This window comes from Engystomops pustulosus, chromosome 10, assembly GCF_040894005.1.
Source record: "Engystomops pustulosus chromosome 10, aEngPut4.maternal, whole genome shotgun sequence".
In the NCBI taxonomy this organism is placed as follows: Eukaryota; Metazoa; Chordata; class Amphibia; order Anura; family Leptodactylidae; genus Engystomops; species Engystomops pustulosus.
Window position 1 is genome coordinate 30,230,729 of NC_092420.1, and position 27,800 is coordinate 30,258,528.

The window sequence follows — 27,800 nt, forward strand, 5'->3', positions numbered from 1 at the left end:
TTTTGTCGGGTTTTCTGCCTCGCGCGGCACTTTGAGAGTCCACAAGACGGGGAGCAGGCCAGGGTAGGGGCATGAATGCTCTATCCCACCATTTTTACTATATTTTTAATGGCTGATACTTCACTCCAGCAATGCCCTGCCCACCCGATATATTCAGCAGACATAAAATAATTACATGCAAGATACAATCATAGCAAATATGACACATTCAGGAATATTAGGATTGCATGCAACGTTGGAAAGAGCTGATGTTTAAATTCCTATGAAGAAATGGGAAGTGAAACAATACATATTGCTGGAATGCAGAATTATTTACAAAAACTAAGAGGGAACTAAGTTCTATTCATCTTGACATAGTTACTTAGTAATTACTTGTGGTTTTTCTTAAAATTCTAGATCTACAGTTACAAAATTTGCTATGGAAAACATCTATCTACATCAATGCAGATACAGTCGTACAAGACCATCTATATTCCCAGCCACTATATGTAAATATACTGATATTTAGAAGAAAACTATTAAAGGGGTTGTAGGGGACCATATTTGGGGCACATTTACTTACCCGTCCCGTCGTGATCCCCGCTGTGCGTTGTCCGACGAGGATTCGGATCATCCGCGATTCACGAAGCTCGTGCGTCCGATTTCCTGCATGTGTCGCTTCAACCGCTGAGGTCCGCAAGAGTTCACCTTCTTCTTCCCGGTGCATGTGAGTGCTGATCTCGCGACACAATTTCGTTTGTAAATTCCGTGGTTTGTCCGATTCAGTTGGGTTGTCCGACGTCCACTCCCCCCATTTGTGTTTCATGCAAGCCATGCGCAACAATCCGATCGCGTGCCTAAAAAACCCGGGGCGATTCAGGGCAAAACGGTAAAAGGTCGGGAAACACGACGAAAATGCGCTGTTCGGACCCTTATCTTGAATGGATACAATTGAAATAGATATATTAAAACTTACTACAGTGCTCCAAAGCCTCAGTATTGCAAGCAGTGGGAGGAGCATGTTGAGCCTCTCACCTCAGGCAGCAACAACTGCAATCACTTGCTACAAAGCAGTCTCTCTTCACATCTGATGTCAGCATTCAGGCAGCAGAGGGTAGGAGTTCACTCCTGGGTAGAAGACTACTGTATGGCCACCTTTTCAACTCAAAAATATTGGCCAAAATAGAGTGTAGCTCAGCAGCACATTAATCCAATTGTTGTACCGAACGGTATTTGTACCAGCTTGTAAAATATCATCCAGGTGCAACCCCAGTGTAGGACCATATAACAACTAAAACAACATCTACAACAACTAAATTCTACATTTTAGGAGTGTATATATTTTTTTTACATTTGATTTCTTTTATCTTTGTGGAGGGGATGAGTGCCTGTCCTTCTGGACACTATTGGCTTAGCGTAATATATATATTACGCTTATGTAAAGATAAATGTATTTATGGTTCTGTAGACTTGCACTGCATTTTTAGGTACTGTATTTTTGCCCTTTTTTACTACTTTTATATGCACACCTCAGAATCCTTACATTTATACAGTGTACAGTTGTTAATGTTTCTATAATGCCATATTCATATACAGCATAATATGTATATAACATATATGTGATGTATATATGCTGTATAAGTGTGTGTGTCTGTGTGTATATATGCTGTGTGTCTGTGTATGGTACTGTATGTGTGTATTTATGGGTTGTGTATATGTTCTATGATTGTATAAATGTGTGTATATGAGTGAAGAACTATTTGTTTATGTCTATAGGTATATAAATTATATAAATGTGTGGGTATATATAAATGTAATATGTAAATATTTAAGGGGGCCCCTTTCAGAACTCTGCTATTGGGCCCTGCCTCTGTTCAAAGCTAAGAATATAAGAGTTCCTGTATAAAAACCATAAACAGTGTGCGCAGACGATTACACTCTCCGGTCATGTAGCAATTGTGTGGGATTTACTACTTTATGAAATATCTAAGTAATGCAAAAGGAAAGTGACACTTGATGGAGTATCAAGAACTGTGCATGCATTCGTCATTCAGCTCCCTGTTCCTCTTTTTCGATGGAAAGCAGGTCCTCACCTTCCGTTCTCCTAGTTGGTCCCATTTGTTGTAGCCTCTGGAGCTGAATAAGAATTTAGCAAGCTATGATCTTGATAGTAGATCAGAAAGTTACAGAAACTGGAAACCTCCTCTAAGCAACCAAGCGCTTTATGTTTAAGAAAGGCAGTGGTTGGTTACACAACTTACCCATTTTCAGAAGCCAGCCCTCTCGCTGTGGTTTTTGGAAGGCAAGTGTGAGTTCCCAGGCATCTTCATCCTCTGGAATCTGAAATGGCTCCTTTTTCAGGCTCTCGTACATGTCCTATCATAGAGAACAAAAATAATGTTGTATTGGGTTATTACACCGCTCATGCCACCTTTAGCAGTGGCGTAACTAGAAGCTGATGGGCCCCAGTGGAAAGTCTGTGCCGGGCCGCCAACTATAATGTATGGTTTATAGTAATAGTCTTCTCATATGGGAAAGTGTTACCTTATGGGCCACCAAAGCCCCTTGGGTCCAATTGCGACCACATCCACTGCACCCCCTCAAGTTACACCCCTGACTTTTAGCCTAGTGATCTTAGGTACCTGTTTTATCAAATGTATGTTGAAATAGTTTCAAAATTTGTTTGGTTAGACTGAAGCAGGAACAGACCCGATGCGCGAAAAGCTATATGCAAATCATGTTTGCGCCATGCATCTATAATAATGGGTTGGTGGAGGTTATTCGTTTTGCAGTATCTCTTTTATCTATTATGATACCTAATGATATTTGCACACAAACAATTTGGGGTCACAAACAATGGACCTGTGATCTGTTGCTTGTGGCCCTGGTGTCATTGAGGTCCACTCATGCGCCAATAGCAGTAGCAAAGGGCTGCCTGAGCCGCAAACATGGGCAGGAATAGGTCTTGCAGCTCAGGCAGTCGGGTCACACATGAGGTGGGAAAATAGCAGGTAGCAAATGGCCTAAAAACACTAAACTAATTCTAGATAACATTAGAGCAAAAATGTAGATAATGGTCCTTCAGGACCCCTGGAGATCCTTCAAGAAGACCAGTCTATAAGTCACTTATCTCAAGGTCTTTAATACTTCAATGTACAAACAACAAACTTTATGGACCATCAACATTATGTATAAAGTGCCTATTTACGCGTACTTACTGTCAGCAGCTCTGTAGGTAGGTCTCCACCTGGATGTACACCTTTATGTATGGAAATGAAGTGCTGCAGGTCTGGCTTCTCCTTTACACTTGGGTTGTGTAAACTGGTGTTTAGGATGATGAGCGAGAATGAGACAATGTAGCAGCTGTCTGAATGCAGAAAAATAGAAATTAGATGGTAGCTCTGGGGGCGAGGGGTTATTACCCATGCTGCACTTCGACTAAGGGGGTCTTCAAGACTGCCATATGTATGATAGTCAAATCGCTTGAATACAGAACCATGATTTCATCTAAAATATTCAACGTGTTCTGCAAATAAAATACCCAATCTACAAACTCATGAAGGTCCATACCTCCATTACAAAGGGCAGTCTACAGATCTGACTATATGTAGCCACACAGTAGCAATCTACAAAATAGGGGTCATGCATGAAGCCACAAGATTCATTGAAAATGAAAATATCTTGCAGTTTCATCTACTGAGAAATGAATCTCTTCTTCTTGAGAATAATACAATTGGGAAGTGTTCCTGCCAAAGAAAGGACCGGTCTAAGTCATTTCTAAATTTACAGGTTTTGTGCTAAGTTCCTCACTACCAAACTCTTCCTTGTAGCAAGTTTAATATTGTGGCATGATCATTTCTATTTGGAGCACAGGTATGAACTGGTGGTAGCAAAACCATTATTTTATTTCTCCCAAGAGTCACGGGGGGGGGGGGGGGGATTTATCATATGTCTGCGTATTGTGTGCCAGCAAGTCTACATCGGGTCCTGCCTGGCGTAGAACTGCACTATAGGTAGTGTCCTCAGATGTAGGGCAGGAAAGCCCGTCACTGGCCCGCTCCTCCACCAGACAAGGCCCCTCTCACGTTAGGCACAAACTTATCAATTATGCTAAGCACAACACTTGGTGATTACACTCAAGGTTATTAATCATGAAGGCTATGGTTGAGATATTGCACTGTAACTTAGTCTCTACTAGCTTCCAGCATCACCCCAAGTGTCACCAACATGGGGAGGGCCCAGAATCCCAGTTAGAAATTCACTTCTATCACAGAGACCTTTTTCTGTCAAAAATGGAACTGTGCTACTACCAGCTCTGTATAAGATAATTCTCTGTTGGACTTGACTGGGCCTCTTCAATTGTCATAGTAAGCCGGTGTACCTATACAGTGTAACTGGCTATATCTCCACTTGTTGCCCTCAGGCTACTAACCAACAGAATGTAACTCTTCAATACCATTGCTCTCTGCTTTGTTTGATGCTGACTTCTTCCTACATGTTTCATGACTTACTACTTCAATGGAAGCCAGCAGTTACGGCTTCCGACCCCTAATCAACCTGAGCTTCCGACCCCTAATCAACCTGAGCTTCCGACCCCTTATCAACCTGAGGACTTCGTAAGGAAGGCCATCTATTAAGGACTACCACTTTAACAGAAAGGCATTATTGCGGGGCTATGCTAAACTATATGGGCCATATTTATTAAGTGTTTGCTCCTTTTTTTGTATGACTTTGCACTGAAAAGAACATGCAAACTGCTTGCACATGTATTGATAGTGTATGTGCTAGTATTCTGTCAACACGACAAAATTCTGCACCTAAAGGCGCAGAGTCAGACCGTCCACCACATTTATCACTGCGACTTTACAGAATTGTGTTGCACGCTCTTTGTTAAAGGTGCACCAAAAAAAGTTGGCGCAGACTTCCCAAGTAGTGCAGGGGGCTCCAGATTAATGAAGATTGTGCACTATTTTTGATTATTCCAGCAAACTCCGCAAGCAAAATGCACCCAGTACAGTCTGCAATACTTTTGATGAATGTGACCCATTGAGCAGAGGTTGATGTGATCTGTTCATTGCATCCTGAATATTATCAGCAATTACAGTAAGGTAATAGTTGATGGACGTTTCACATGCTACGTTATGTAATAAGCCACGGAGGCATGAAATGTTCTGCATTATTAAAATAACCTCAAATCACTGTTTCCACTGATACAATTTCATCTTAGACAGGATGTTCTAAACATCAGCATAGGCGACCACAAGCTGGAGCGGGTCTATCATATAGCGAGATGACGGGGTCTGCCTCCACATAATGAATAATAAAACCAGCCACAAAACAAAGCCATCAAGATAATTGTACATGGATCAAGATGAGATGTTGTGATCGCTGCATTTTGGTACATGAACTGTAGAGTCAAATGTTCTATTCTTTCATTATATTGTATAAATATATGCTAACATGCAAGGTATGAAAAGATGGAGGTAGAAAACCCATGAGCAGAGCGGGATGCAGTATTGATGACTTCTGCTCAGCATGGTGGTTAAATGAAAGGGAATATCAATGGGTGGTAGACAGATCAAATATCCCGATTCAGGCTTTAAGTTCTCACAATAAATCAGTATGTCTATAACTGGCATACATGCATACATACATAAAAGCCTGACTGTAAGATTGATTCTGATGTGGATTATAAAGAGTCAAGTAATAAGAACCAAGATAAGGACATAAATACATTCGGGAAGATTTATTATGCCTTCTCCACATCCCAGCCAGGTTTGGGGATTTATCGATCACCATGCCACTTCGGACGTGTTGGGGAGCAGGGCAGGCAGTGGTCACTGTTTTTACTCTAACTGGAAAACCGATGAGTCTATAGTAGAAATCTCCTAAGAAGCCGGAGCCAAGCAGGGGGAACTTTAAGACTGACATCCCATTGACTTATGAATTTGGCCAGGGACGGCTCAAGGTTTCAGTAGCCCCCCTGGGCAACTGAGCCTCAGTGGGCCCCTTTGCAGTGAACTCACGTGGCGGCATTAAAAATTCAGAAACTAAAACAGTCTCCGGTTCCCTAAAATATTCCATAGTTTATCAAACAGCCCCTATATGGTTTTTTAATTTAAATCCCCCTCACTCCCATGGATTCCTTATGTACAACCTTATGTGGGCCCCCCTAGACGGCCCTGAAATTGACCACATAATGTTCATATTTTACATTCAACTGTACATGTAGCAAATGTACAGTAAGTTATGCTACCAGTTCAATTATACATACACTATCAGCTCTGCTGTGCCTCCATCCCCTAGATAAAGACCTTATCTTGCATGTAGCCTGTAGAGTAAATCTCCTAACACTGTTGTTTGCGGGCAGGAAGTCTGTGTGTGTGAGCGTTAGACAGGAGAATAATCTGTCCTGCCCGACCCTAGACCTCTGATCTACAGTTGGATCCCGGGTCAACTGAAATTGTATACACCAGGACAGGTTGGAACTATATCTGTGAAATGCTGTATTTTTGTTAATAACAGTAAATTGGCAAATGTGTTGTGTTGTTATCCTAAGTATATTTAAGAATCTTGTCTTCATGTGAATACCCCTTTAACCAAACTGTATTTGTAACTGTATCTCTGCATTGGACACAAAGGTAAGGCCCCTGTAAAGCACTATTATCCTGATAGGATTATATATTGTATATTTATTGCAATAATGCCTACATTTAGAATAAACTGTTTTTGTCACCTGTGGACTTGAAGGTGCTTGGGTTACACTGGCAGTAATGAGCTGAAAAACACTCCATTATACGGTCAATCTTCTGGGCTTCACCTGGTAAACGAAAACTACCAAGAAATCGTCTGGAGGAACATAGAACATGAAGATTTAGTTACTATTTTTGTCTATGGCTCACAACTGATTCAGGTCTAAGGGACACGTTGCTAGACTGTACCATTCCAAGAGGCAAAACAAAACTACATAACTGTAGAGGTACATGAAGAACAACTCTATTTCTAATGATTAAGTGATATGTATTCTACATTTTCAACAGTTCCAAGGGTTTACGTCTGAAATTCTCAGTCTCTATAAGCTGGTGGGGGAGACTTGCGGCTATGGTGTCTCCAATACACAGCACAAAAAAAGAAGAACAGAATCTTCTCATCTACTGTAATTGATTTGTAGCTATAACACTCAGCAAGATTATAAAATACAATACTGTAAGGTACTGGGGAACACTTATTGGAGTCAGATAAAAAAAAATGTATTATTAGGTGGAACTAGTTAATTTTAAAGGAAACCTACCACCACGGATCTACCTATGAAGGTAGATCCGGTAGCAGGTCGCTCTAAGTAGAGTAGTATTGCACTTTTTAGGGCTAATTCGTTTGTGGCCCAGAACTTTTATACATTTTAATTCCCTTAATATGCAAATTTTCTAAAGAGGCTACTGGGGCGTGGAATAGCCAGAACCGAGGCTACACGGCGCGGCTACTCCATGTCCCAGTAGCCTCTTGCGTTGCACCTTCCAATGCATCTTCAGTGCTCAGCTACAAGGAGATCCGCGCACTCGTCTGCGAAGCCGGGTTCTGCGCATACGCAGAGAACAGGCCGACAGCTGCTCTGAAGATGTAGCGATTGCTCATGCGAAGAACCCGGCTTCGCAGACGAAAATGCATTATTAAGCAGAATGCAAGAGACTACTGGGGCGTGGAGTAGTCACGCCGTGTAGCCTCAGCTCCGGCTACTCCAAGCCCCAGTAGCCTCTTTAGAAAATCTGCATATTAGGGGAATTAAAATGTATAAAAGTTCTGGGCCACGAACGAATTCGCCCTAAATAGGGCTATTCTACTCTACATTAATAGGTAGATCCGTGGTGGTAGGTTTCCTTAAAACATTTATCCACAAATTATATATTGGAATGTTAGTAAAATGAGCTAAAATCAACTACAATTAGCAGAAATAAAAACAATATTCCTGCTATATAAACTCCACACATATTTGTTGATCTCATGACCTTTGTGACAGCTACAAATAAGAAAAGATACAGCAGTGATCCCCCATCAGCTACTAGAGAAATAGGTTTTTCCATTTTCTTATTTTTCCTGTTTACTTCTTTTGTCCAAGTGAAGATGTCTGACACATTGTTACTTAAGTTGCGTTTTGTTGTTTGTATGTCTAGTAGTTGAAAAGGGCTAAAGATGGCTGAAAGGCATCTCGTACTGCCTGTACTTTGCTATGAAAGAAAATGAACAAATGGCTTGTGAATGCCAGTACTCTACGGGATCCGCTTTACAGGAACTAAAGTGCTGACCATGCTTGAACCTGCTGAACCCAGGCCGGGTGGAGGGCTGCAAACAATGGATTGTATACCACATTCAGCCCTGGCCTACAAGAATAGAAACGCTCTACCAGCGGCCAAACAAAAAAGTGAACTAGAAGTGTATGTATGAGGAAGAATAGAGTTCTGTAAGATGTTAAAGGGGTTGTATCGGAAAATGATATTGTTAACATCAATATAAGATCAGTGGGGTCAGTCACATTCACTTGAATAGGAGCCTAGGTGCAGTTGCCTATTTTCTATCTTATGGATTTGAATTGGACTTCCTCCTATCCTATGGTCATCAATATCACTATCATGGAAAATTACCATAGAAATCTATCATGATAAACCAGGGACACTTACTCATAGATCCAGGCACTGTGACTGTGGAAATCTTCTAATATTTGTTACCCATGGTCTCCTTCCTTCTAAAATCAACTTTACGCTGATAAGCCAGAAGGACTCTGGGGAGCATTACCAGAACTCCTGCTACGCTGACTGTTATACTGTCTCACATCCCTCTTGCTCCTCTCTCTGTAATGTCAGACAGTGGAAGGACAAGTGCTCCTGGACATTGTAACAGCTTGTGAAGCTGCCGCACGGAGGGGCTCTGATATTGCCCCCAGAGCCGTTCTGGCTCATTAGCATGAATTTAAAAGTTGATTTTAGAAGGAAGGATAACAAATATAAGATGATTACCACAGTCACGGTTACTGGATCTATAAGTAAGTGTCCCTGGTTTATCATATCTGATTTCTATGGTGAATTTCCTTTAAGATAACATGACGTTTTCGTATTGTGTCCTGTTAATAGAGCAAATTAACCAATCTTAAAGGAGGCACAATTAGAAAAGATAATGTACGTTGTTGTAGCGCCGTCACAGTGTCGACTTATAATGAGCAGTTCATTTCCTGGCAGAAAAATGATTCTCACCTAAGAGCATCAACAAGATTGAGTTTGTCAAAGTTGTGGCATTTCACGAAAGCCTTCAGAACCTGAATATTCAGCGACTCCCTGGAGAGAAAGAACAAAAGAGAATGGAAAGGAAGAGGAAGGAAATGGGATGGGGCAAGAGAGGAAAATAACAGCAAAGGGAAGATACAATGGAAAATAAAGGAGAAAAAAAAAAACAAAATTGGTAAGTTGATGACCAATTCACATGTTACTAGAGCAGAATTATCATCAAGCAGATTCTAGGATCTAGAGCCAGAAGAATAAGGCTCCATATTACAAGCTTAGCTCTGCTACATCTGCATATTGTGAAATAGATATTGTTATGGACATATTGGTATTATTGCATGGTTACAGTACAGCAGGCAGTGCGTAACTACAGTGGTAGCAGCCATAGCAGCCGCTATGGGGCCCACAGTGTCAGGGGGCCCCGTCATCCAATCTGATAATAAAGAATGGAGGATGTGAACCATCATATATATATATATATATATATATATATATATATATATATATATATATAATGCTGAACCTTGTACAGCATAATATGTACATAACATATATGTGATGTATATATGTGTGTGTATAAATCATGTATGTGTGTATATGCTCTATTTGTGTGGGTAAAAGAGTGTTCAAATGTATGTGAATGAGTGAACAACTGTATGTTTATGTATATGAGTATATAAGTGTATACAAATCAATGTATATATGTATGTGTATATATATGAGGGTAATATGCATATTTGAAAGCAGGAAGGGGGGCCCCATTCAAAAGTCTTATGGGGCCCTGCTTCTACTAGTTACGCCCCTGACAGCAGATATATCTCTACACAGTGTAGCAGGCATGGTCTCGGCCTGGTATGCCTGTTTGCCATGTTTTTCTACTGATGATTGTTCCAGTATAAAGAAAATGACAGGCATAAAAGGTCAGTAATGAAAGCGGATGAGACGACTGTTACTATTTCTGTGAATAAACCAATTTGTTCTGCAGCTAGAAGGGCCACGCGGCAGAGCTGTGAGATGCGCCTGGATCAGTAAGTGGCCTGTTTTGATGTTTGTCACGTGTACCATCGCTTGTAAGTGTTTTTTTTTTACACTTGTAGTTTATTATGAAATATAATGGTAATTAAGAGATAATTAGCAGCATTGTCATTAGGAGAATGTTCCTGAGGACGCCTCTGCTGCTGTAATATAATCCTGATTTACATCGGATTCATCTTACATAAAGTAGTATAGGGTGGACTTGTGTAGCCTGCGTCTGCACATAGATTGCTGTGAATATATATATATATATATATATATATATATATATACTGTAAATACATCTAATATATAAAGCTGTATGTATATGTATATGTCCACTAAAGGAATCTGTACCATCGCGTTTACAATCACCAAATTTTGCACAGCCGCTCTCTGTGGATCAGGGAACATCATAGACTTTTGACCTGAAATATTCACCCCACACTTTCCAAAATACACTTCTGAGCCCTGATTGGTTGCTATAGGCAATGAGTATAAGACGCTTATGTGTGAGGTAAGATGAGAAGAGATACAGAGATAGGAGGAGATTAATCAGAAATGGCTGAGGTAAAACTATTTCAGTTGCCCATGGAAACCAATCCGACATCAGCTGTAATTTTATAAACAGCTGTGGGAAAATGAAACTTGAACTCTGATTGGTTGCCATGGGCAACTGGAACAGTTCTGCTCCCAGACGCTTATGATAAATCTCCCCACTGACAAAGTGACAGTCAGAAACAAAGACAGACAGAGACATACAGTCAGAGAAAGACAGAGCAAACCGAAGACATAAATAGTCAGAGACAGTAAGAGATGGAGACAGTCAAAGACAGAGACAGTCTGAGACATTCTGAGACAGTCGGAGACATTCTGAGACAGTCGGAGACATTCAGAGATAGTCGGAGACACTCAGAGACAGGAACTGTTAGAGAAAGTCGGAGTCAGAGACAGACAGAGACAGTCAGTGACAGACAAGGAGAGACAGTCAGAGACAATCAGAGACAGTCAGAGAAAACCGGAATCAGAGATAGTGGGCAACAGACATAGATAGTCAGGGACAGTCAGAGACAGACAGAGAAAGTCGGAGACAGATACAGTCAGAGACAATAAGTGTGAGAGACTATCAGAGAAAACCGGAGTCAGAGAAAGACAGAGACAGAAAGAGAGAGAGAAAAAGTCAGAGATAGAGACAGACACAGTCAGAGACACTCAGAGAAAGCAGAGACAAAGACAGACAGAGACAGTCAGAGACAGAGGCAGAGACAGTCAAAGACAGTCAAAGACAGTCAATGATAGATATGGTCCGAGACTGAGACAGTCAGAGACACAGACAGTTATACACAGAGACAGCTGGAGACAATCAGAGACAGATAGACACAGACAGAGACACTCAGAGACAGAAACGATCACAGAGACAGTCAGACACAGACACTCAGAGACAGAAAGGGTCACAGAGACAGACAGAGACAGTCAGTCCGAGACACAGACACTGTTAAAATATCTTTGGTTAACCCATTCTATTTTGTTATAGCCAAGAGCAGTTATTCACTATCCCAGCAACTCTGGGAGCTACAGCTAGTATATATATAGTTAGGTGTGATGAGTAACTTTCCAAGATACGATTATTTTGTGATATTGGACCATAAGTGACATTGTGTGGTCATCCAGTGTGTGACAAATTGCATCTTTTTGAGGATTTCTTTTGACAAACTTAGAATTCTGACCTAAATTAAAGGGGTTTTCCTGGAATCACGAAAAACCATTTGGGCCTAGGGCAGTTGTAAGGGCCTTCTCTGACTAATAGTTCCAGCATTGCAGTGGTCTTGAATTTATCTAAGACACCAGCAGAGTTGGAAGATTTTGGAGTCTTTTCATCACTTGTTTTACAGAAAGACCAGAAACCGAAGACAATCGGGATGTTGGAAACAGGAGCCGCAGCAGCAAGTGCACTTATTCTTTTTTTTTTTTGCTTTTACACCTGCCCAAATCCCTTTGATGGTTTCCTGGATTCCTAAGAACACCCCCTATAAGGGTAGACATATCTGAATCATATACTAACCTTTGTCCAAGGTACTCCCCTATGGCGACCTTGCTGAGTCCTGCATGGTTAAATAGGAAGCTCGCTATTTGTTCTGGCTCTTTTTCCACAAACTTCTTTGTAAATAGCAACTGAATTCCCTGGATTCCGTATATTATAGGATAAATACACAAAATAACACATAAGTTAGTAATAATATTAGGGCATTGCTCACAGCCAAATGATAACCTGACACTGTATGAAGCTCCAACAAACACCACCATAGTGCTACATAGGAAGTTAATAGGTTTTTAAGATGATACTATAAAACATCAATGTCAGTAAAAAGGAAAAGCAACAATCGAAAAACAGCACACTGAGGTGGCACATCCTTCCTTGATATTACCAATATAGTATCACACAATGTTTGTCAACTGTATTACTCTGCAGAAACATCCAGGAACATCCCCAAGCATCAAACTTTTTAGTAAAATTTGTAAAAATTTCATCCCCTTTGTAATTTGGAACAATGGGACTACTAACAAGTCACTTGGAAGCCTTCAGCTTTTTAAAACACGTGTCACACATGGTCTGTAAAATATAGTTTTATAGTTTAGTTTAGTTTTCTAAAGTGGGACAAGGAAAACCCTGCTAGCTAACCATCAAGCATGACTTTCAGGAAGCCTAATGACATGAATAGACTAACCAGTATATCTATTCCAGAAGGAACAGATTCCCAAATGAAGACAGCACTGTTTTGACATGGTTGCTTCTCTTCAGTACAGTGCAGGGAACTGGTTTAACTGAGTGAGAGGTCAGGAAGTAAGAGCTCTCTATACAAAAACTTTGCTAATTCAGGTTTCCTTGCAGGCATGTGAAGACTTATAGCCATTGATGCTCCACTTGGGGATTCTGGGAAATATGCAAATAATGGTCTGTGGCATTTTGGTGGGCACCTACCAATGCCATCACCCAAACACATGCACATCGATGGGCATGTTTCCTTACATTCTTCTTCCTTATGTAATATAGGATATGTACCAGCTCTTTACACAATCCTTGAAGGCCAAACTCAATCCATTTGCGTATAGACCCTGGTGATAAAAGGCACCTTCCGTTATGATAAGTTGCCTGAGCATTAGTGTTCCCAGCGTCTTAGCCTGCCATGAGGGTGTTCTGTTTTCTTGCTGTCCGTCCATTACACAGCCTCAAATCTCTGGAACGTAACTAGTTGTCCCATTAATCATACACAATTTTTGCAACTGGTCTTTTTTATATAATAGAGAGGCCTTTGGGGCACAATTGCTAGTAATGCACTCGCTCTAGCTATCCTCCTGCCACTGTCCAGTGTGTATTAAAGCCTAGGTGTAATGTACTATGCAGTTGTTTCAATCTCACCTTCTCTGGATCCATGTTAAATTTCCTGCTTGCGCTGAGTAATTCATTGTCCCTCTGTTCTTTTCGACTATAAGAAAACAAGTCAAAGCTTTGACATAAGGCTCTTATATATGGTTATATATAGTCTTCCTAGGAAACACCACTCACCTTAACTGCAAGCGCTCAAAATCATCTATTTCGGCCACAATTTCTGTGATGTCATTCTGCAAATTCTGCTCCCAATAGACGAGAGAAAGGAAGACAAAGCATAGCTGATCAAAGACGGTAGAGTAAACTTCAGCTACACTGGTAGAATACTCGGTAATTCACTATAATCTATGTCATTTATATGTGACAAAAGCACTTTTTAGGCCACATCTCCTTGCTGCACTAGTTTTCTGAATTTGCACCAGCTTTGTGTCATGGATGCACTGTATCTGACAGGGTTGGCTCCAGGTTTCAGTAGGCCCCTGGGCGACAAAGCCTCAGTGGGCCCCTTTGCAGTAAACTCACATGGCGGCATTAAAAATTCAGAAATTAGAACAGTGTCCTGTTCCCTAAAATATTCCTTAGTTTATCATCCCAAACAGCCCTCTCATAGGTACTTTATATAAGCCCCCCCACACCCTATGGATTCATTACATACAGCCCCCCTCAACCCCATGGATTCCTTATGTACAGCCTTATGTTGGCCCCCTTCCCAGCAGCTCAGGGCACTTGACCGGGCACGGCCAGTGCTGGCGCCAGCCCTGGTATCCGATAAGACAGAAAAAATGTGCACCTAACGGGGCTTAGTTGGAGTTTGTGACGCATTTAATAAAGTGATGGTTATTAAGGTTAAAAAAAAGATAGCGCACACTGCCAGAGCAGTGCAGAGTGCCCCAGATAATTGAAGACTGTGCGCCAGTAATCAATAATCGGCCGCACCTTCCACAGGAGTGAGGTAAACTGCACAGTTTACACTACATTTTATAAATCTGGGCCCATGTGTTAATCACATTCTCAAAAAAAGTGATGTGCACATCAGTAGAAGTTGGCATGTGAGTGAACCCAAACTTTAGGCTCAGTGTCCTCAGTTCGGCAGATCCGCCTAAGGGCTCTTTTACATTGACCTATGTGGTTCAGTGATCTCCATGGAGGCCTCACAAAGCCATCGATTTCTATAGGTATTTTCACATTGGCTTGTATTTTTACTGATTCTTTGACCGTGGAAAAAATGATCCATATCCTATTCTTTTCATGGATGTGGACCACGCAAGGTAATAGAAGTCTATGGGCCTGCATGAAACATCCATGTTTTTCACTGATGAAGCTGAAAAACAAGGTGTGATGTTTTTAAAGCAATGTTAAACCTTCAGGTTTTTTTTAGACAAAACTGATGCATCACAGAAACAAAACGGAAGAACAACGGAGGCAAAATGCAATGTGCACCAAGGGCTGCAGAGCAACCAAGCAGGCAGCTTTATGCCCCTAACAACTAGGCATGGCTGTGATTGGCCAGATGTGTCCACCAGGTGTCCTGATCAAACCCGGGTTGGGTGGATCTGTGAACGGAGGACGATGAACCCAATGTTTGTTTCCGCTCATCCGTAAATGGTGTAGATAATCAAATAAGATCACATCAGAAAGGATTCATGGCCTGCTGTTCCCAAGTCCCCCTCAAGCTTATGCCTAAAAGTTACCAATCATGGGGGTTATTTATCAATGGGTTTCCTGGGCTTTTTTTGGTGTAAAAAATTCTCAAAGTAGTCACATTGAAGGTTTTTGAGACTTTTCACTGCTAAAAAGTTTCACAGGACTACAGAAAATAAACCATTAGAACATTTATTAAAGGGCCAAAGCCACTTTAATGAATCTGATGGGCAGCGGAGTTCCACATATAGACATAGGGGCATATTTATCAGGACCTCTGCGCACCGCCATTATTTTCCCCAATCCGCCACCTTCACGTTAGTTGGGCGTGAAGGGGGGGCGCGGCCGGCTGAGCGGGGGGCGCGGCCGGATGGGAGTGGGCTGGCGCGGGGCGTTACTGTCCCTGCGCCTGCGCAATCGCTGCTGCCGGTGACTTTTCAGACATGAAAAGTCGCTGGCTGAGTTTTTTTCTACGCCAGGCCCTACCTGGCGTAGGTTAAACGCTGCGCTGCTGGCAGCCCGATACATCAAGAGGCAGAAGCCTCTTGATGTATCGGGTTGCGAATTTGCAGCGGCGGGGCAATCATACGCTGGCGCACGAGCGGCAGCGTATGATAAATATCCCCCATAGGACTGTCCCGAGGAGCTGGTCTAATGATAAATAACCCCCCATGTGTCTATAAGAAATGAAAGTTGAGCTGTGATTTCTTTCTATAAGCATAAAAGCAGTTTTTAATTTTGAAAATCTAATGATTTTGCCTCATAGTTTTAGTCTCAAAAACTAATGTCAGAGGAGTCACAGGCAAAATGCGTAAATATGGATTCTGTTCTTACTGCAATTAAATCTTCAATACAACCAAGAATGGGCTACTTTTGCATCGCTTGCAACTTGCAAATATTTTTTGTTTTTGTTTTTGTTTTTAACATAGGATGACTATAAATGATAGTTTATGCAGAAATAAAAGGTTACACAAGTAGATGTTCTGAAGTCAATAAATTATTTGTTTTAACCCCCCCCCCCCCCACCATGTTTGAGCAGTAAAAATAAAATTTGCTTTGCTATATGGCCATGTATATAAATCTATAGTCATAAAAGTCACTGCAAATAGGGAACTCCTTTTAATCAAAGTAATAAAACAGGTATAAGATAAAGGGACATTTATCCTCGCAGATTAATTGCCAATAAGAAGAAGCAATCAATAACATAGCAGGGTGATTGGCGCTCATTTAAGAACCTTTAACACTGGGCAATTGTCAGGGGATAGATAACCCCTGAAGGATGAGTCATAACTTATGATCATTTGTACAACCTTCTATTTTCATTATTGTTGCTGTGTTTACACGAGGAGATGGGCGCCGACAAATGACTACCAATATAAAAATGTGATCAGCTAAATATTAAAGGGAACCTGTCACCAGGAATGTCATTTTTACCTGGAGAAAGGTTCCAATAGCCTGTGCTATGCTGATTTCAAAAACATTTCAGTAGTTTATGTAAGTTTAAAGGGGTTTTCTGAGAGTAGCAAAAAATTAGGGGCAGGCTGGGACATGCTTTTAATAAAAATAAACGTGTACTCACCTCCTCCATAGCACCTGATGTCCCACAACGTGATCCATCTGATCTGTGCCCCGAAGCACGGAAGCTGCGCTCCGAAAGCTTCCAGCTGGTGGCCGAAAGCTCTCCGTGTTTGCAGGGGCACGGATCAGACGGACAGCTGCGCGGGACATCAGGAGCTGCAGAGGTATTGAGTACACGTTTATTTTTTTAAAAAAGTCCACCCTTATCCGTCACTAATTTATTGCTACTTTCGGATAATCCCTTTGATTCATATTACATGGCTCCCTCTCCCTGCCAGCAAGGGGGGACTCACCACTCATGTAGCTGCCCTGTCCCCAGGAGCCAGGTAATGTGAATCAAACTATTATAAAGTGCTGAATTTATTCAGAATGCTTACATGTTTAAAATCAGCATAGCCTAGGGCAGTGATGGCAAACCTTTTAGACAAAGAGTGCCCAAACTACAACCAAAACCCAAGTATTTTTTGCAAAGTGCCAATGCGACAAAGAAGGAGATGAAGTTTGGATCATCATTGTAGCTTCCTTCTGGGATTCTGGGCTGCCTGGGACTGCAAGAGGCCTGGGGTCCTGTCTGACAAACTCTACCCTGGAGTGATGGCAAGGGTGCCCATAAAGAGGGCTCTGAATGCCACCTCTGGCACCCGTGCCATAGGTTCACCACCACTGGCCCAGGGTATTGCAACCTGTCACCAGCTAAATAACACATTCCTGGCGACCGGTTAGCTTAACGTGTTCCTAGGACCCTTAACAGAATGGGAATAAAAAAGAACCATGGGGTAAGAATAGGATTTAGGGCAGAGTACAACCAACATACGTTAATTTGCTCCAGTAGTTCATCTCTTGTTGGTGAAGTGATCTTAGTCTCCGTTGTTTGATCCAATGTATTTCCTATTGAAATAAAACAGATGACACATTTAGAAATATGGTATTCACAATGATCTACAGGAGGATAAAGCGCTTGTGTGATTTACAAAATATCAGCAAATTTCCTAGAACCACATTGTACCCTCCATTCTTTTATTCTGACACATTCTGCTGTGCTGTGCAGACAACGTACATTCGTCACTGTCCCTGGCAACGCTCGCAATCTGCAGAATTTCCTAAGACGTGCACATATCCACTATGATGAATTTGAAAAGCGGTCAATTAAAGAAATACTGAAAAGAGAAACTATGGACTAAAAAAAACCTATATTTTCTTCCTGAGAAGTAGATCTGTGTGTAAGAACAGGCGCCAAGACTACGTTTTAATAGCAGTAATGCTAAATAGTGCTAAATAGCTTGTGTCTGCAGATTCACGGGCTATTATAATGTGCAAGGAGTTGAAAATTCCTCTGCGACAGTGAAATTACATTAGGCCGAGGAAGGGGGAAGTGATGAGGGAACCGGGGAGAGGGGGGCTGTAGAGACAGTATAACAGCCTGTGAAGCTACAGCACAGAAGGGCTTTGGTTATACCCCCAGGATTCCTTCTTAATCATTAGCATAATTTATAAGTTGATCTTAAAAGGAAGGAGCCTATGGATAACTAACATAAGAAGATTACAACAGTCATGTTGGCTGCATCTAAGAGTTAGTCTCCCTGGTTTATTATGCTGGATTTTGATGGTAGATTGGTGTTAAGTAACTGAAGTAGAATTATTAAATATCTCTCTTCCCCAGAAGCAGAACCCTGTTCCCCACTGCTTTAAGTCCCAGCCAATCAGCGGCACATTTGCACCAGTTTGTCCTCGTCTTTTCTGCTATGGGGACACCATTTCAGCCAAAGTTTGGCTCTAGCATCCACAAGACACAAATGAGACCATCAAACATGACCAAATGGGAGCTTCTGTTACCAAAATCACTTCCCTCTACTGACCGGAATAGATCCAAGCCAGCCCGGTTCTGTGTATCACCAGTGCTGGGAAAGAGCGTGCTGCTGGGATATTACATCGACAGAGGGCTCCCGGTACAGCCTAATACACAACACAATCACAGGCTGTAACAGATACAGAATGTCAACGCTACCACTGAGCCTCTATATTTGCCCAGGTAGAGAATGGGGTGCAGGCCCTAAACTCATCCACAACCACTGTCACCTAGCTAACAAGCCTTGCAAACCTTCATGGTCAGAGACTTCTGGTCTACAATCCCTACACTGAATGGGTCAACAGGAAAGGCGACAAAACACAGAGGAACAGATAAGGCAAACAAGCAAAGTCAGGCAGAACCAAGTCAAAACCTAGATGGCGGTACAAATTTAAGAGGCAAAACATAGTCCAGTAACATAGCAAAGGTCACATACACAGAACAGCGATTGAAAAGGTGATAAACAACAAGTTTCAGAAGCCTGAAATTAACCAGCAACCTGTCAAGAGACTGGGTAGGCCTAGAAGGGTGAAGTGAACGCCGCCTCCAGCAGCTGACTGGTTTGACTATTCATTACTCAGGCCGCAGCTGAACACAAATTGAACTATATGTCGACCCAGCTTTTCCCAAGAAACTGATCCTGAAAAGACGGCTGTCAATAAAAAGCAGCCCCGGGAGTGGTTTTAAGGGACAGAAGCCTGAAACCAGATCAAGGGTTCTGACAGTATACCAACAGAGACCAGCAATGGTGGAACTGGAGAGAGGTGAGTATAGATTTTTTATTATTTTTTCCCCCTATCATCCCAGAGCCTTTAGTATAGAAGTGAATGAAACCAAACAACCTTATACATGTGCAGTATTATAAAACAATTTAAATTGCTATAAAGTGACCAATTATACTTCAGTCTTGTTGAAGTCGTGATCTCCACCCTATTTTCTGCCCACGGTCTTGTTGCATGAGCAAAGAAAAGTTGGCCGTCTCCCACAAGATGAAATTGCCTGATGACCTAGAACTAAGAACAGGGAAGCAGAAGCTACAACATTTCAGCAATCGGTAGCTGATGTTTGTAACTTCTTATCACGAGTTGAAGTGCTATTTGGTATCTTTAAGAGATGTATTGTACCATTAATCAACTTCATTGGGTATTGTGATACTTTTTCTGCGGTGATAGCTTGGCAGGTAAAAAAAAACATTAGAAAACACTTTAAAATTTGAGCTGCCAATGAAAGAGGATCCTGCTTTTCCACTATTGAAGGGGAAGTCACAACTAACTTCAATTTCCTCTGTAGTGAACTTTACGAAATGTAAGAAATGTAACATTATTTCTGTTCGGGGATTACCGTTTGGTGCTGCTGTTTTGTTATCATATTACTATGATGCTGGGAGTCTCATCCTCAGTACAGTGGTCTGTGTGTAAATTGTGTCCAGTGCTCGGCCTGGACTATGGTCATGTTGCTGATGGCCTATAGATTACAGCTGGTCCCATACTTAAGAACACCCGAATTACAGACGACCCCTATTTACAAACGGACCTCTGGTAATTGGTAATTTACTTGAAGATTTATTGGTAATCCTGGTTCTTATGACAATCCAACATTTTTAAAATCCAATTGTCACAGACACCAAAAAAAATTTGTCAAGAGTTACATTATAAAGTATACAGTTCTGACTTACATACAAATTCAACTTAAGAACAAACCAACAGAACCTATCTTGTACGTAACCCTGGTACTGCCTGTATTTGGAAACACAATGAGAGTCCTGATCTCCCCGCCTCCAGATGATTGACAGCTTTCTCTGTCACGTGGCTGGGGTATTTAGGATTCTCACTGTTAATCAATGTACAGGGGGAGGGATTCTCAAGACCAGGGTTTGCTCCAGGTTTCAATAGGCCCCTGGGTGACAGAGCCTCAGTGGCCCCCTTTGTAGTGAACTCACGTGGTGGCATTTAAAATTCAGAACCTAAAACAGTCTCCTCTTCCCTAAAATATTCCCTAGTTTATCAGCCCCCTCATGGTTATTTTATATAAAGCCTCCCTCACCTCCTATGGATTGATTAGATACAGCCCCCTCAACCTCATGGATTCCTTATGTACATCCTTAGGTGGGCCCCCCCAGCAGCTCTCGGCCCGGCACTTGCCCTGGTATGCCCAGTGCTGGTGCCGGCCCTGATCAGGACTCAAACTTACTCTCCTAGGAGTCCTGTCAGGATTAACTCTTCTTCTTCTTAGAAATCCTGTAATAACAGATCACATCTTTTCAAATTTTCATATCTAGTCATACATGTCTTTCAAGATAAAGCAGCACTCCAAGACAAGTTCTAAACCCGGCCGACACAAGCCATAAAACCTGCACACTGCAAAGCCTCAATTTCAACTACATACCATCCTAAAACCTCTCACTTCCCTGTGAGAGTTCATTTTCATTTCCTTATATTACTGCTGTTGACAGCACATTTCAGAACCAAGATCAGAGCCAACAGATGCTATTACAAAAAGCATCTAAAGTTGTGTCTGTGGTGCACTGAGATATTTATCGAAAAAAGAGGAAGTCTATGGTCCCATTCGCTATTAAAAGCATTCCACATTTTTTATGGATCCCAAGTGAATAGTAACTATTCAGAGAACAATGGCGAAGACAATACCGATCAACAGTGAACGACAAATCTCCATATGGAGTATAGCTAGAATTCATTCACTCCACTACCATGCAAGTGCACACGTGGTGTCATAATGCTGCTGTTTATGGAAGGCTATTTTTAGTTATTGCCAAGTAAATAGGGGTTGTCTTAAAACAGATTGTAGGAAAATGGCTTTTTTTTCTGGTTTTTAGGTTCTCTTATCAAAATTCTTATTCTAGTAACTCTTCGGTATGCCTCATTAATTATTTTATCCCAGCCAAGTCAGATTTACCTCCATACTCACACTGATAAAAGCTGATGACTTATCTCCTTATAGACTGAAATCCAACTGAAATTGGTCTGTTAGGAGTTAAGCTTTTTCCTTCTATCAATATCTATATACTGCATATGGATATAAAAACTGCTCTCTACAAAAAATAGGACAAAGAAGCTTTTTACTTTAAAGGGGTTTGCTCATGAAAGAAAGTTCTCCTATTGATGTTTACACAATAAAGATAATTTTAACCCCTTACTTTACAATTTTGCTCAGTTTTATTGCTGTTTTAGCTTATATCCCTCAGTGATGGTCAGTGTTAAATGCCATAGTGTAGGCAGACACATCATGATTCCTCTGTGCTATGAGATGCTGTGTGCTAACAATGTGCTTAGATCATCAGGGTACAGGGTTTATCTACATTCTTTCATTCAGCTTCTGAACATTCACTAGTATCTGACACATAGAAAAAGAGATGATGAGATCCATGAGATATACATACACAACACAATGACACACTCCAGCTCTGCTTTATCTCAGCACACACAGTCAGTTTTCCTATACCTCATTCCCCTGCTATAAAGATCTCATCTGTAGCTTGTAGAGTACGTCCCAGCACAGTGCTGCTTGCCAGCAGGAAGTGTCTGTGTCTGAGCTTGTCTCGTAATGCAGAGAGGATGGGTAGGATGCAGAAAGCACTGCAGTGTGCAGGCGGGAGAAGCTATTTATGAGAAGAATCTGTTATGGCCAACCATAGTCAGAAGATTCATGGTCAGATTCAGGAGCAACCAAAATTGTGTACCCCAGTTCTGATAGAGACTGGGTGGAATTATATCTGTGAAATGATGGATTTTTGTGAAGTGGAGAATGTGTGATTTTGTTATCCTGAGTATATTTAAGAATCTTGTCTTTGGACAAGGAATACCCCTTTAATAATGTTTATTACAACATTTATTATTATTAGCTGCAATTTTCATTTTATTTAAATGAAAAATGCTTTCCAACTTTTAGTTATGCTTTAAAACAGGTGATCCTTTCATATCTCTAGATATTTATTTTTTTATGGGTGAATATAAAGGGTATCTCTTTCCTCTGGGTAAACATTTTAACAGCGTCATCAGCAATGACCATGGCATAAAAATGGAGTTTTAGAATCGTTGGCCATAACAACTGGTTAATGGGTCTCTTATTCATCCAGCACCCTTCACTGATCACAGATTGCATGTTAAACCCTTTCCAAGCCAACATTGTACTGACTTCTGTTCCCAGGCCATCACTATGTTGTCAATTTGTTGAGAACCACACAATCCAATTATATAATGTTACTACAATAGGCAGGATGAAATTAAAGGAAAAAAATTCCAATTATAAAGTTATATTGGAAAAATAGAAATGTAAATACTGGAATATATAATTATCATAATCAAAAAATCTAGATCGGATTGTGCAGATTCTGGAGATCTATAAAGCAGGGGCATCATACAATATATTTTGAATTGTAAGGAAGCAAAGGAAATCACAGAACAGGAAGCTATGGGGGATGACAATGTGTAGATAAACATAATGGTATGGAAACCTACGTATACCATAGTATTACCCAAGGGATAAATTAGATAAACAGTATAAAAAGGTACATTGTTCTCAGTAAATCAAGTTGTCAAGAGTATCTATCCCTTTAAGAGCCCATTTTGGGCATCTAAAAAAAACCCTATACTTTTTGTTAGGTAAACAACAAATAGGCTACAGCTAGAAATAGATATGAGCTCGGAATCTGACTGAATAGGGCTTGTTTGTAGTATGTTACCAAGGAAACACTGAGATCAGCCATAACATTAATATTATTTTGGATTGCCCTTATACCACCAAAACAGATCTGATTTGTTGACTCCACAAAGTGTAAAGGTAATATATGGAATATGTCCGATCCGTTCTGTCTTGCAATTTATGAAGTGTGGCCTCCATTGATCCAACTTTCTTTTCCAGCAAATCCCACTGATTCGCAATCAGATTGAGATCGGAGAAATTTGAAGGCCAAGTTACCGCCTAAAACTCTTGCCATCCTCCTCATCCATTCCTAATCAGTTTCAGAAGTGTGAAAAAGGTGTAACACATAATTTAGAAAATATGATCCATCAAACTATCCATGACCTTCCATTGTCTTGGACTCATGTCCACATGTCCTGTTTTGTCTATGCTGTTTTGTTGACCAGTGGTGTACACCTATGTCAACCCATATACAAGCAATACGCTGTGATGGACCTTGTCTTTCGTCTCCTTTCTATCATATCCAGCAGTGATTTTTTTTCAGGAATTAATGCTTGAGTAGCTTTCTGCTGGATGCAACCTTCTCCCACTACTGGTCATTGAGCATCCATGCTGGGTCATTGGTTATTCTTCACTGGACCATCATGGTGGGTAATAAGCAGCACATACTATATCAAGAACACCTCAAAGACCTGAGATGCTCCGACTCATCCCTGTTTGTATCTTATCAGTAGCTCAGATATTTACTCTTTATTTTTTTAACTTGTGAACTTAAGACATTGAGAGTCTTTTTGCTCCTTTATTCATCCTACCTAATCATTGTTGGGTTTTGTACAAAACACCTTTTCAAACTTTTCCACCATGACAAAAACTGGACATGTCATGGGTTGAAGTGGATAAGGGCATTGATGTCCAAAATTTATTATAATTTATGCCAAAAAAATGGTAAGTCATAGAAAAATGTATAGATTTTAGATGGACTGGTGGTTCAGGGGCGGCCAAAAAATTCCCCCGCTCAACCAGAGATCTAGGCAGCATATTTGTTCTTTATTGGGAAGCAGATGCCTCAAAAAGAGAGCAGTCCACTATTATAAAGTGTTATCTGGTCCCCAATAAAGTTTTTTAACATCCTTTGATAACAGGTGGATTCCACTAGTTGTGGATCTATGTCACTTGGAGTTTGGAATATTAAGACAATAAAGATCTAGAAGACGAAGTGGAACAGACATTTAATTTTTTATAGAGCTGTGCCTATCCATGCACAACTTCTACAGGTAACTTCCCATCAAAAACGGATGGGAAAAAAAAAATCAACTCCTCGCATTTTTTTTCTCCCATGCTACTTTATGAGAGTGAAACATTTACTTACCCAGTCCTGTCGGCATCCCCGATCCGCACTGTCCAACTAGGATAAAGTCCGGCGCCATTCACCAAGATCGTGCGCCCGAGATCGCTTCCCCGTTCAGGTCCGCCGGAGTTCACTTTCTTCTTCCCGGTGCATGTGAGTGCATGTCTTGCAACACAATTTGACCTGTTAAATCATGCGCATTGACTGAATCCGTCGGATTGTCCAATGCCCTGCCCCCCGATTTGTGTCGCGTGAAAGCCAGTACCGATGCGACATAATCAGATCGCGTGTGCGAAAAGTTGGAAAACCCGACCTTACTAAATAAGCCCCATTGTTCATTCAAAGGGTTTCATTATAATATCAGGAGACATGGTGCCAATGTGTTAAGACCTTGCTCTAACAATGGTCAAGGCATGGGTCAGGTATATCAAATATGACTGGAGGGCTCTTGTTAAGAAACCACATAAAAGAGAATGTATGGAATAATGTGTAGAGTATTAAATACCACAAAGGAGAAGGCACAATAAATCTCAGAGCAAGGAACCTGACACATTGTAGGGTTGGTGGTGTGTGGGTAGGAAAAAGAGAAGGCTTTCATTGAAGGCACAATACAGAATAAATCCGAAAATGACTGTAAAATAGTATTGTTCATGAGTCATGACGTAAAGACAATACCTTCCACACTTTTTGCTACCTATTTGGAGGATATGGATTTGCTGTCTACATTTTGCATCTTATTCTCATCATACATGTAGAGATGAACCCTTATTAAATTACACATTTCCCTATACACGGGGTCCACTACTGTACTTAAGAACACCTGACTTACAGACAACCCCTAGTTACAAATGGACCTCTGGTAATTGGTCATTTACTGTACTTTTGCCTTAGGCTACAATAATTAACTATAACAGTTATTAAAGGTGTAACTAAGCTTTATTATTAATCCTGGTTCTGATGACAACCCAACATTTTTAAAATCCAATTGTCACAGAGACCAAAATTTATTTGGTTGGAGTTACAATTATACAAGTACAGGCGGTCCCCTACTTAAGAACACGCGACTTACATACGACCCCTAGATACAAACGGACCTCTGGATGTTGGTAATTTATTGTACTTTAGTCCGAGGCTAAAATGATCAGCTGTAACAGTTATCACAGGTGTCTGTAATGAAGCTTTAGTGTTAATATTGATTCTTATGACAACCCAACATTTTTAAAATCTAATTGTCGCAGAGACCAAAAAAGTTCTGGCTGGGATTACAATGATAAAATATACAGTTCCGACTTACATACAAATTCAACTTAAGAACAAAGCTACGGACCCTATCTTGTATGTAACCCGGGGACTGCCTGTATATGGTTTCGACTTACATACAAATTCAACTTAAGAACAAAACTACGGAACCCATCTTGTACATAACCAGGGGACTGCCTGTATATTGGAAAGTATCTTGGTTGATCACATAATAAAGTACTTTCCAGGTTGACAAAGATAACAAGGACATCACAAAGGTCTTGCCTATAGCAGTAAGAGTCGCTACTTACCATTTTCATGGTCATCCATCAAAAGTTGGACTCCTCTTTCTTTCGTAGGTGACCCCGATGAAGGCAATAAATATCTTGCTGTGTCTCTGCTCCCCATCTAATACAACTTTCCCTTTATGTTCTTTGTAACAGGTCTCTCACTTGTTGCTGTCTTGATATTACTAATCCTCCATCCAGTCTTGCCTGAGGTTGTGTTTTAGCTCTTTTGATCTCTTGAACCTTTCCTTTCATTATTGGACGTCTTCTCCGTAATACACATCATGGTAACTGATCCATGTTCCCTTATATCAAGCCCTGAATATCTTCACGTCTAAGTTCTGCAATCTGCTTGCACAATGTACTAGCTGAATGACCACATGTCCTATGTCCTACAAGGCAACATACTTCAGTGACTTTAAAGTCTGTGCCGTCACACTTTCTGTGTGCACATATGTTGGTGACAGAGTAAGATCCTAGTAACAGGAAGAGGACAGGCAGCTGTGGTTAGTGCTCTGCTTGCTGAAGTCACATTTCCTAACCCTGCCTTACCATCACCCAAACTAGATCATTCATTTATGAACCAGTAAAACAAAGAAAGTCACACCCCGATCCAGTGGCTGCTTCCTGTTTATTCCTCTTCTCAGATAGTGTGAAGATATCTTCAGTGCCCAAATCTGTCTACCTCTCCTTTTAACCACTTCATAGCTCTGCAGTATATCGGTTGCAACCCCACCCCTCGACATAAGTTCCTCTTTCTGCAACCACAAGGTTTCTAAAACCAGATGTTTTTCTATATAAATTCTACTTCTCTTTGTAAGTTAGATATGTCTAAAACTTAAGATGAGAGCAGTGGTTAAGAAAGCTTTCCACAATATATACAGTATGAAGAGAAATGTATTTTGAATGGGTAAAAAAGTTTTGGTATTTCATGTAAATGCTATTAAATATTTTTAATTTTACAAATTTTCATCTTTTTAGATGTTAGCTGGATGCAATTTTTGTAAATCTGACAATAAAGTCTTTTTGAGAACACTGTCCAAAATTGCATTGAATAGGGGATGGTCTTCTCATAGACGATGGCAACTAAGGAAATCGTAGTGGACTGTAGATTTTTAAGCCAAAAGTGGCCTGCCCCAATGTAGCCAATAGTCACAGTGACCGCAGTAACCAATAGTTACATTGCCCCACAACAGCCAAGAAGCCAGTAGCCTCACAGTCTTTTACGTAGCCCTATCCTTATAAGGACAGGCCACAGAAATGGGGCATTATAAGGAATGGTCTACAAAAAGAGGGAATGGCCCCTGTCTGTATGCTTTATCTTTCTGCAAATCAATGCAGCTCCAGAGCCCAATATAAGTCTGGTAACCCCTTCAGGTCTGTAAAGAGATGGTTCCCCAGGCAGGGACAGGAAGAGGCATTTTGGTGCCATGGGCAGACAAACAGAAATAATAAAATGCCCCCCCCCCCATTAAAAATAATAATGAAGAAATCTAAGTGGCCAACTGCTATGGAAACATCTACAATGAGGCCTCCCAGCTGTAAATATAGT

At 40.9% G+C, this 27,800-nt stretch overlaps 1 protein-coding gene across 1 annotated transcript in view; it reads right to left on the reverse strand.

Moving 5' to 3' along the window:
* The window catches only part of CYTH4 (cytohesin 4), a 37,464-nt gene extending 10,573 nt beyond the window's left edge, over positions 1-26,891 (reverse strand). Inside the window, exons 1-9 of the mRNA XM_072127047.1 lie at positions 26,273-26,891; positions 17,684-17,757; positions 13,828-13,892; positions 13,681-13,747; positions 12,325-12,443; positions 9,222-9,302; positions 6,716-6,828; positions 3,198-3,346; positions 2,241-2,355 (exon numbers count right to left, since the gene is read on the reverse strand). Coding sequence (XP_071983148.1) covers positions 2,241-2,355; positions 3,198-3,346; positions 6,716-6,828; positions 9,222-9,302; positions 12,325-12,443; positions 13,681-13,747; positions 13,828-13,892; positions 17,684-17,757; positions 26,273-26,369 — 880 coding nt within the window. The 5' untranslated portion in view covers positions 26,370-26,891. The remainder of the gene's footprint in view (positions 1-2,240; positions 2,356-3,197; positions 3,347-6,715; positions 6,829-9,221; positions 9,303-12,324; positions 12,444-13,680; positions 13,748-13,827; positions 13,893-17,683; positions 17,758-26,272) is intronic.
* Positions 26,892-27,800: the final 909 nt, after the last annotated feature.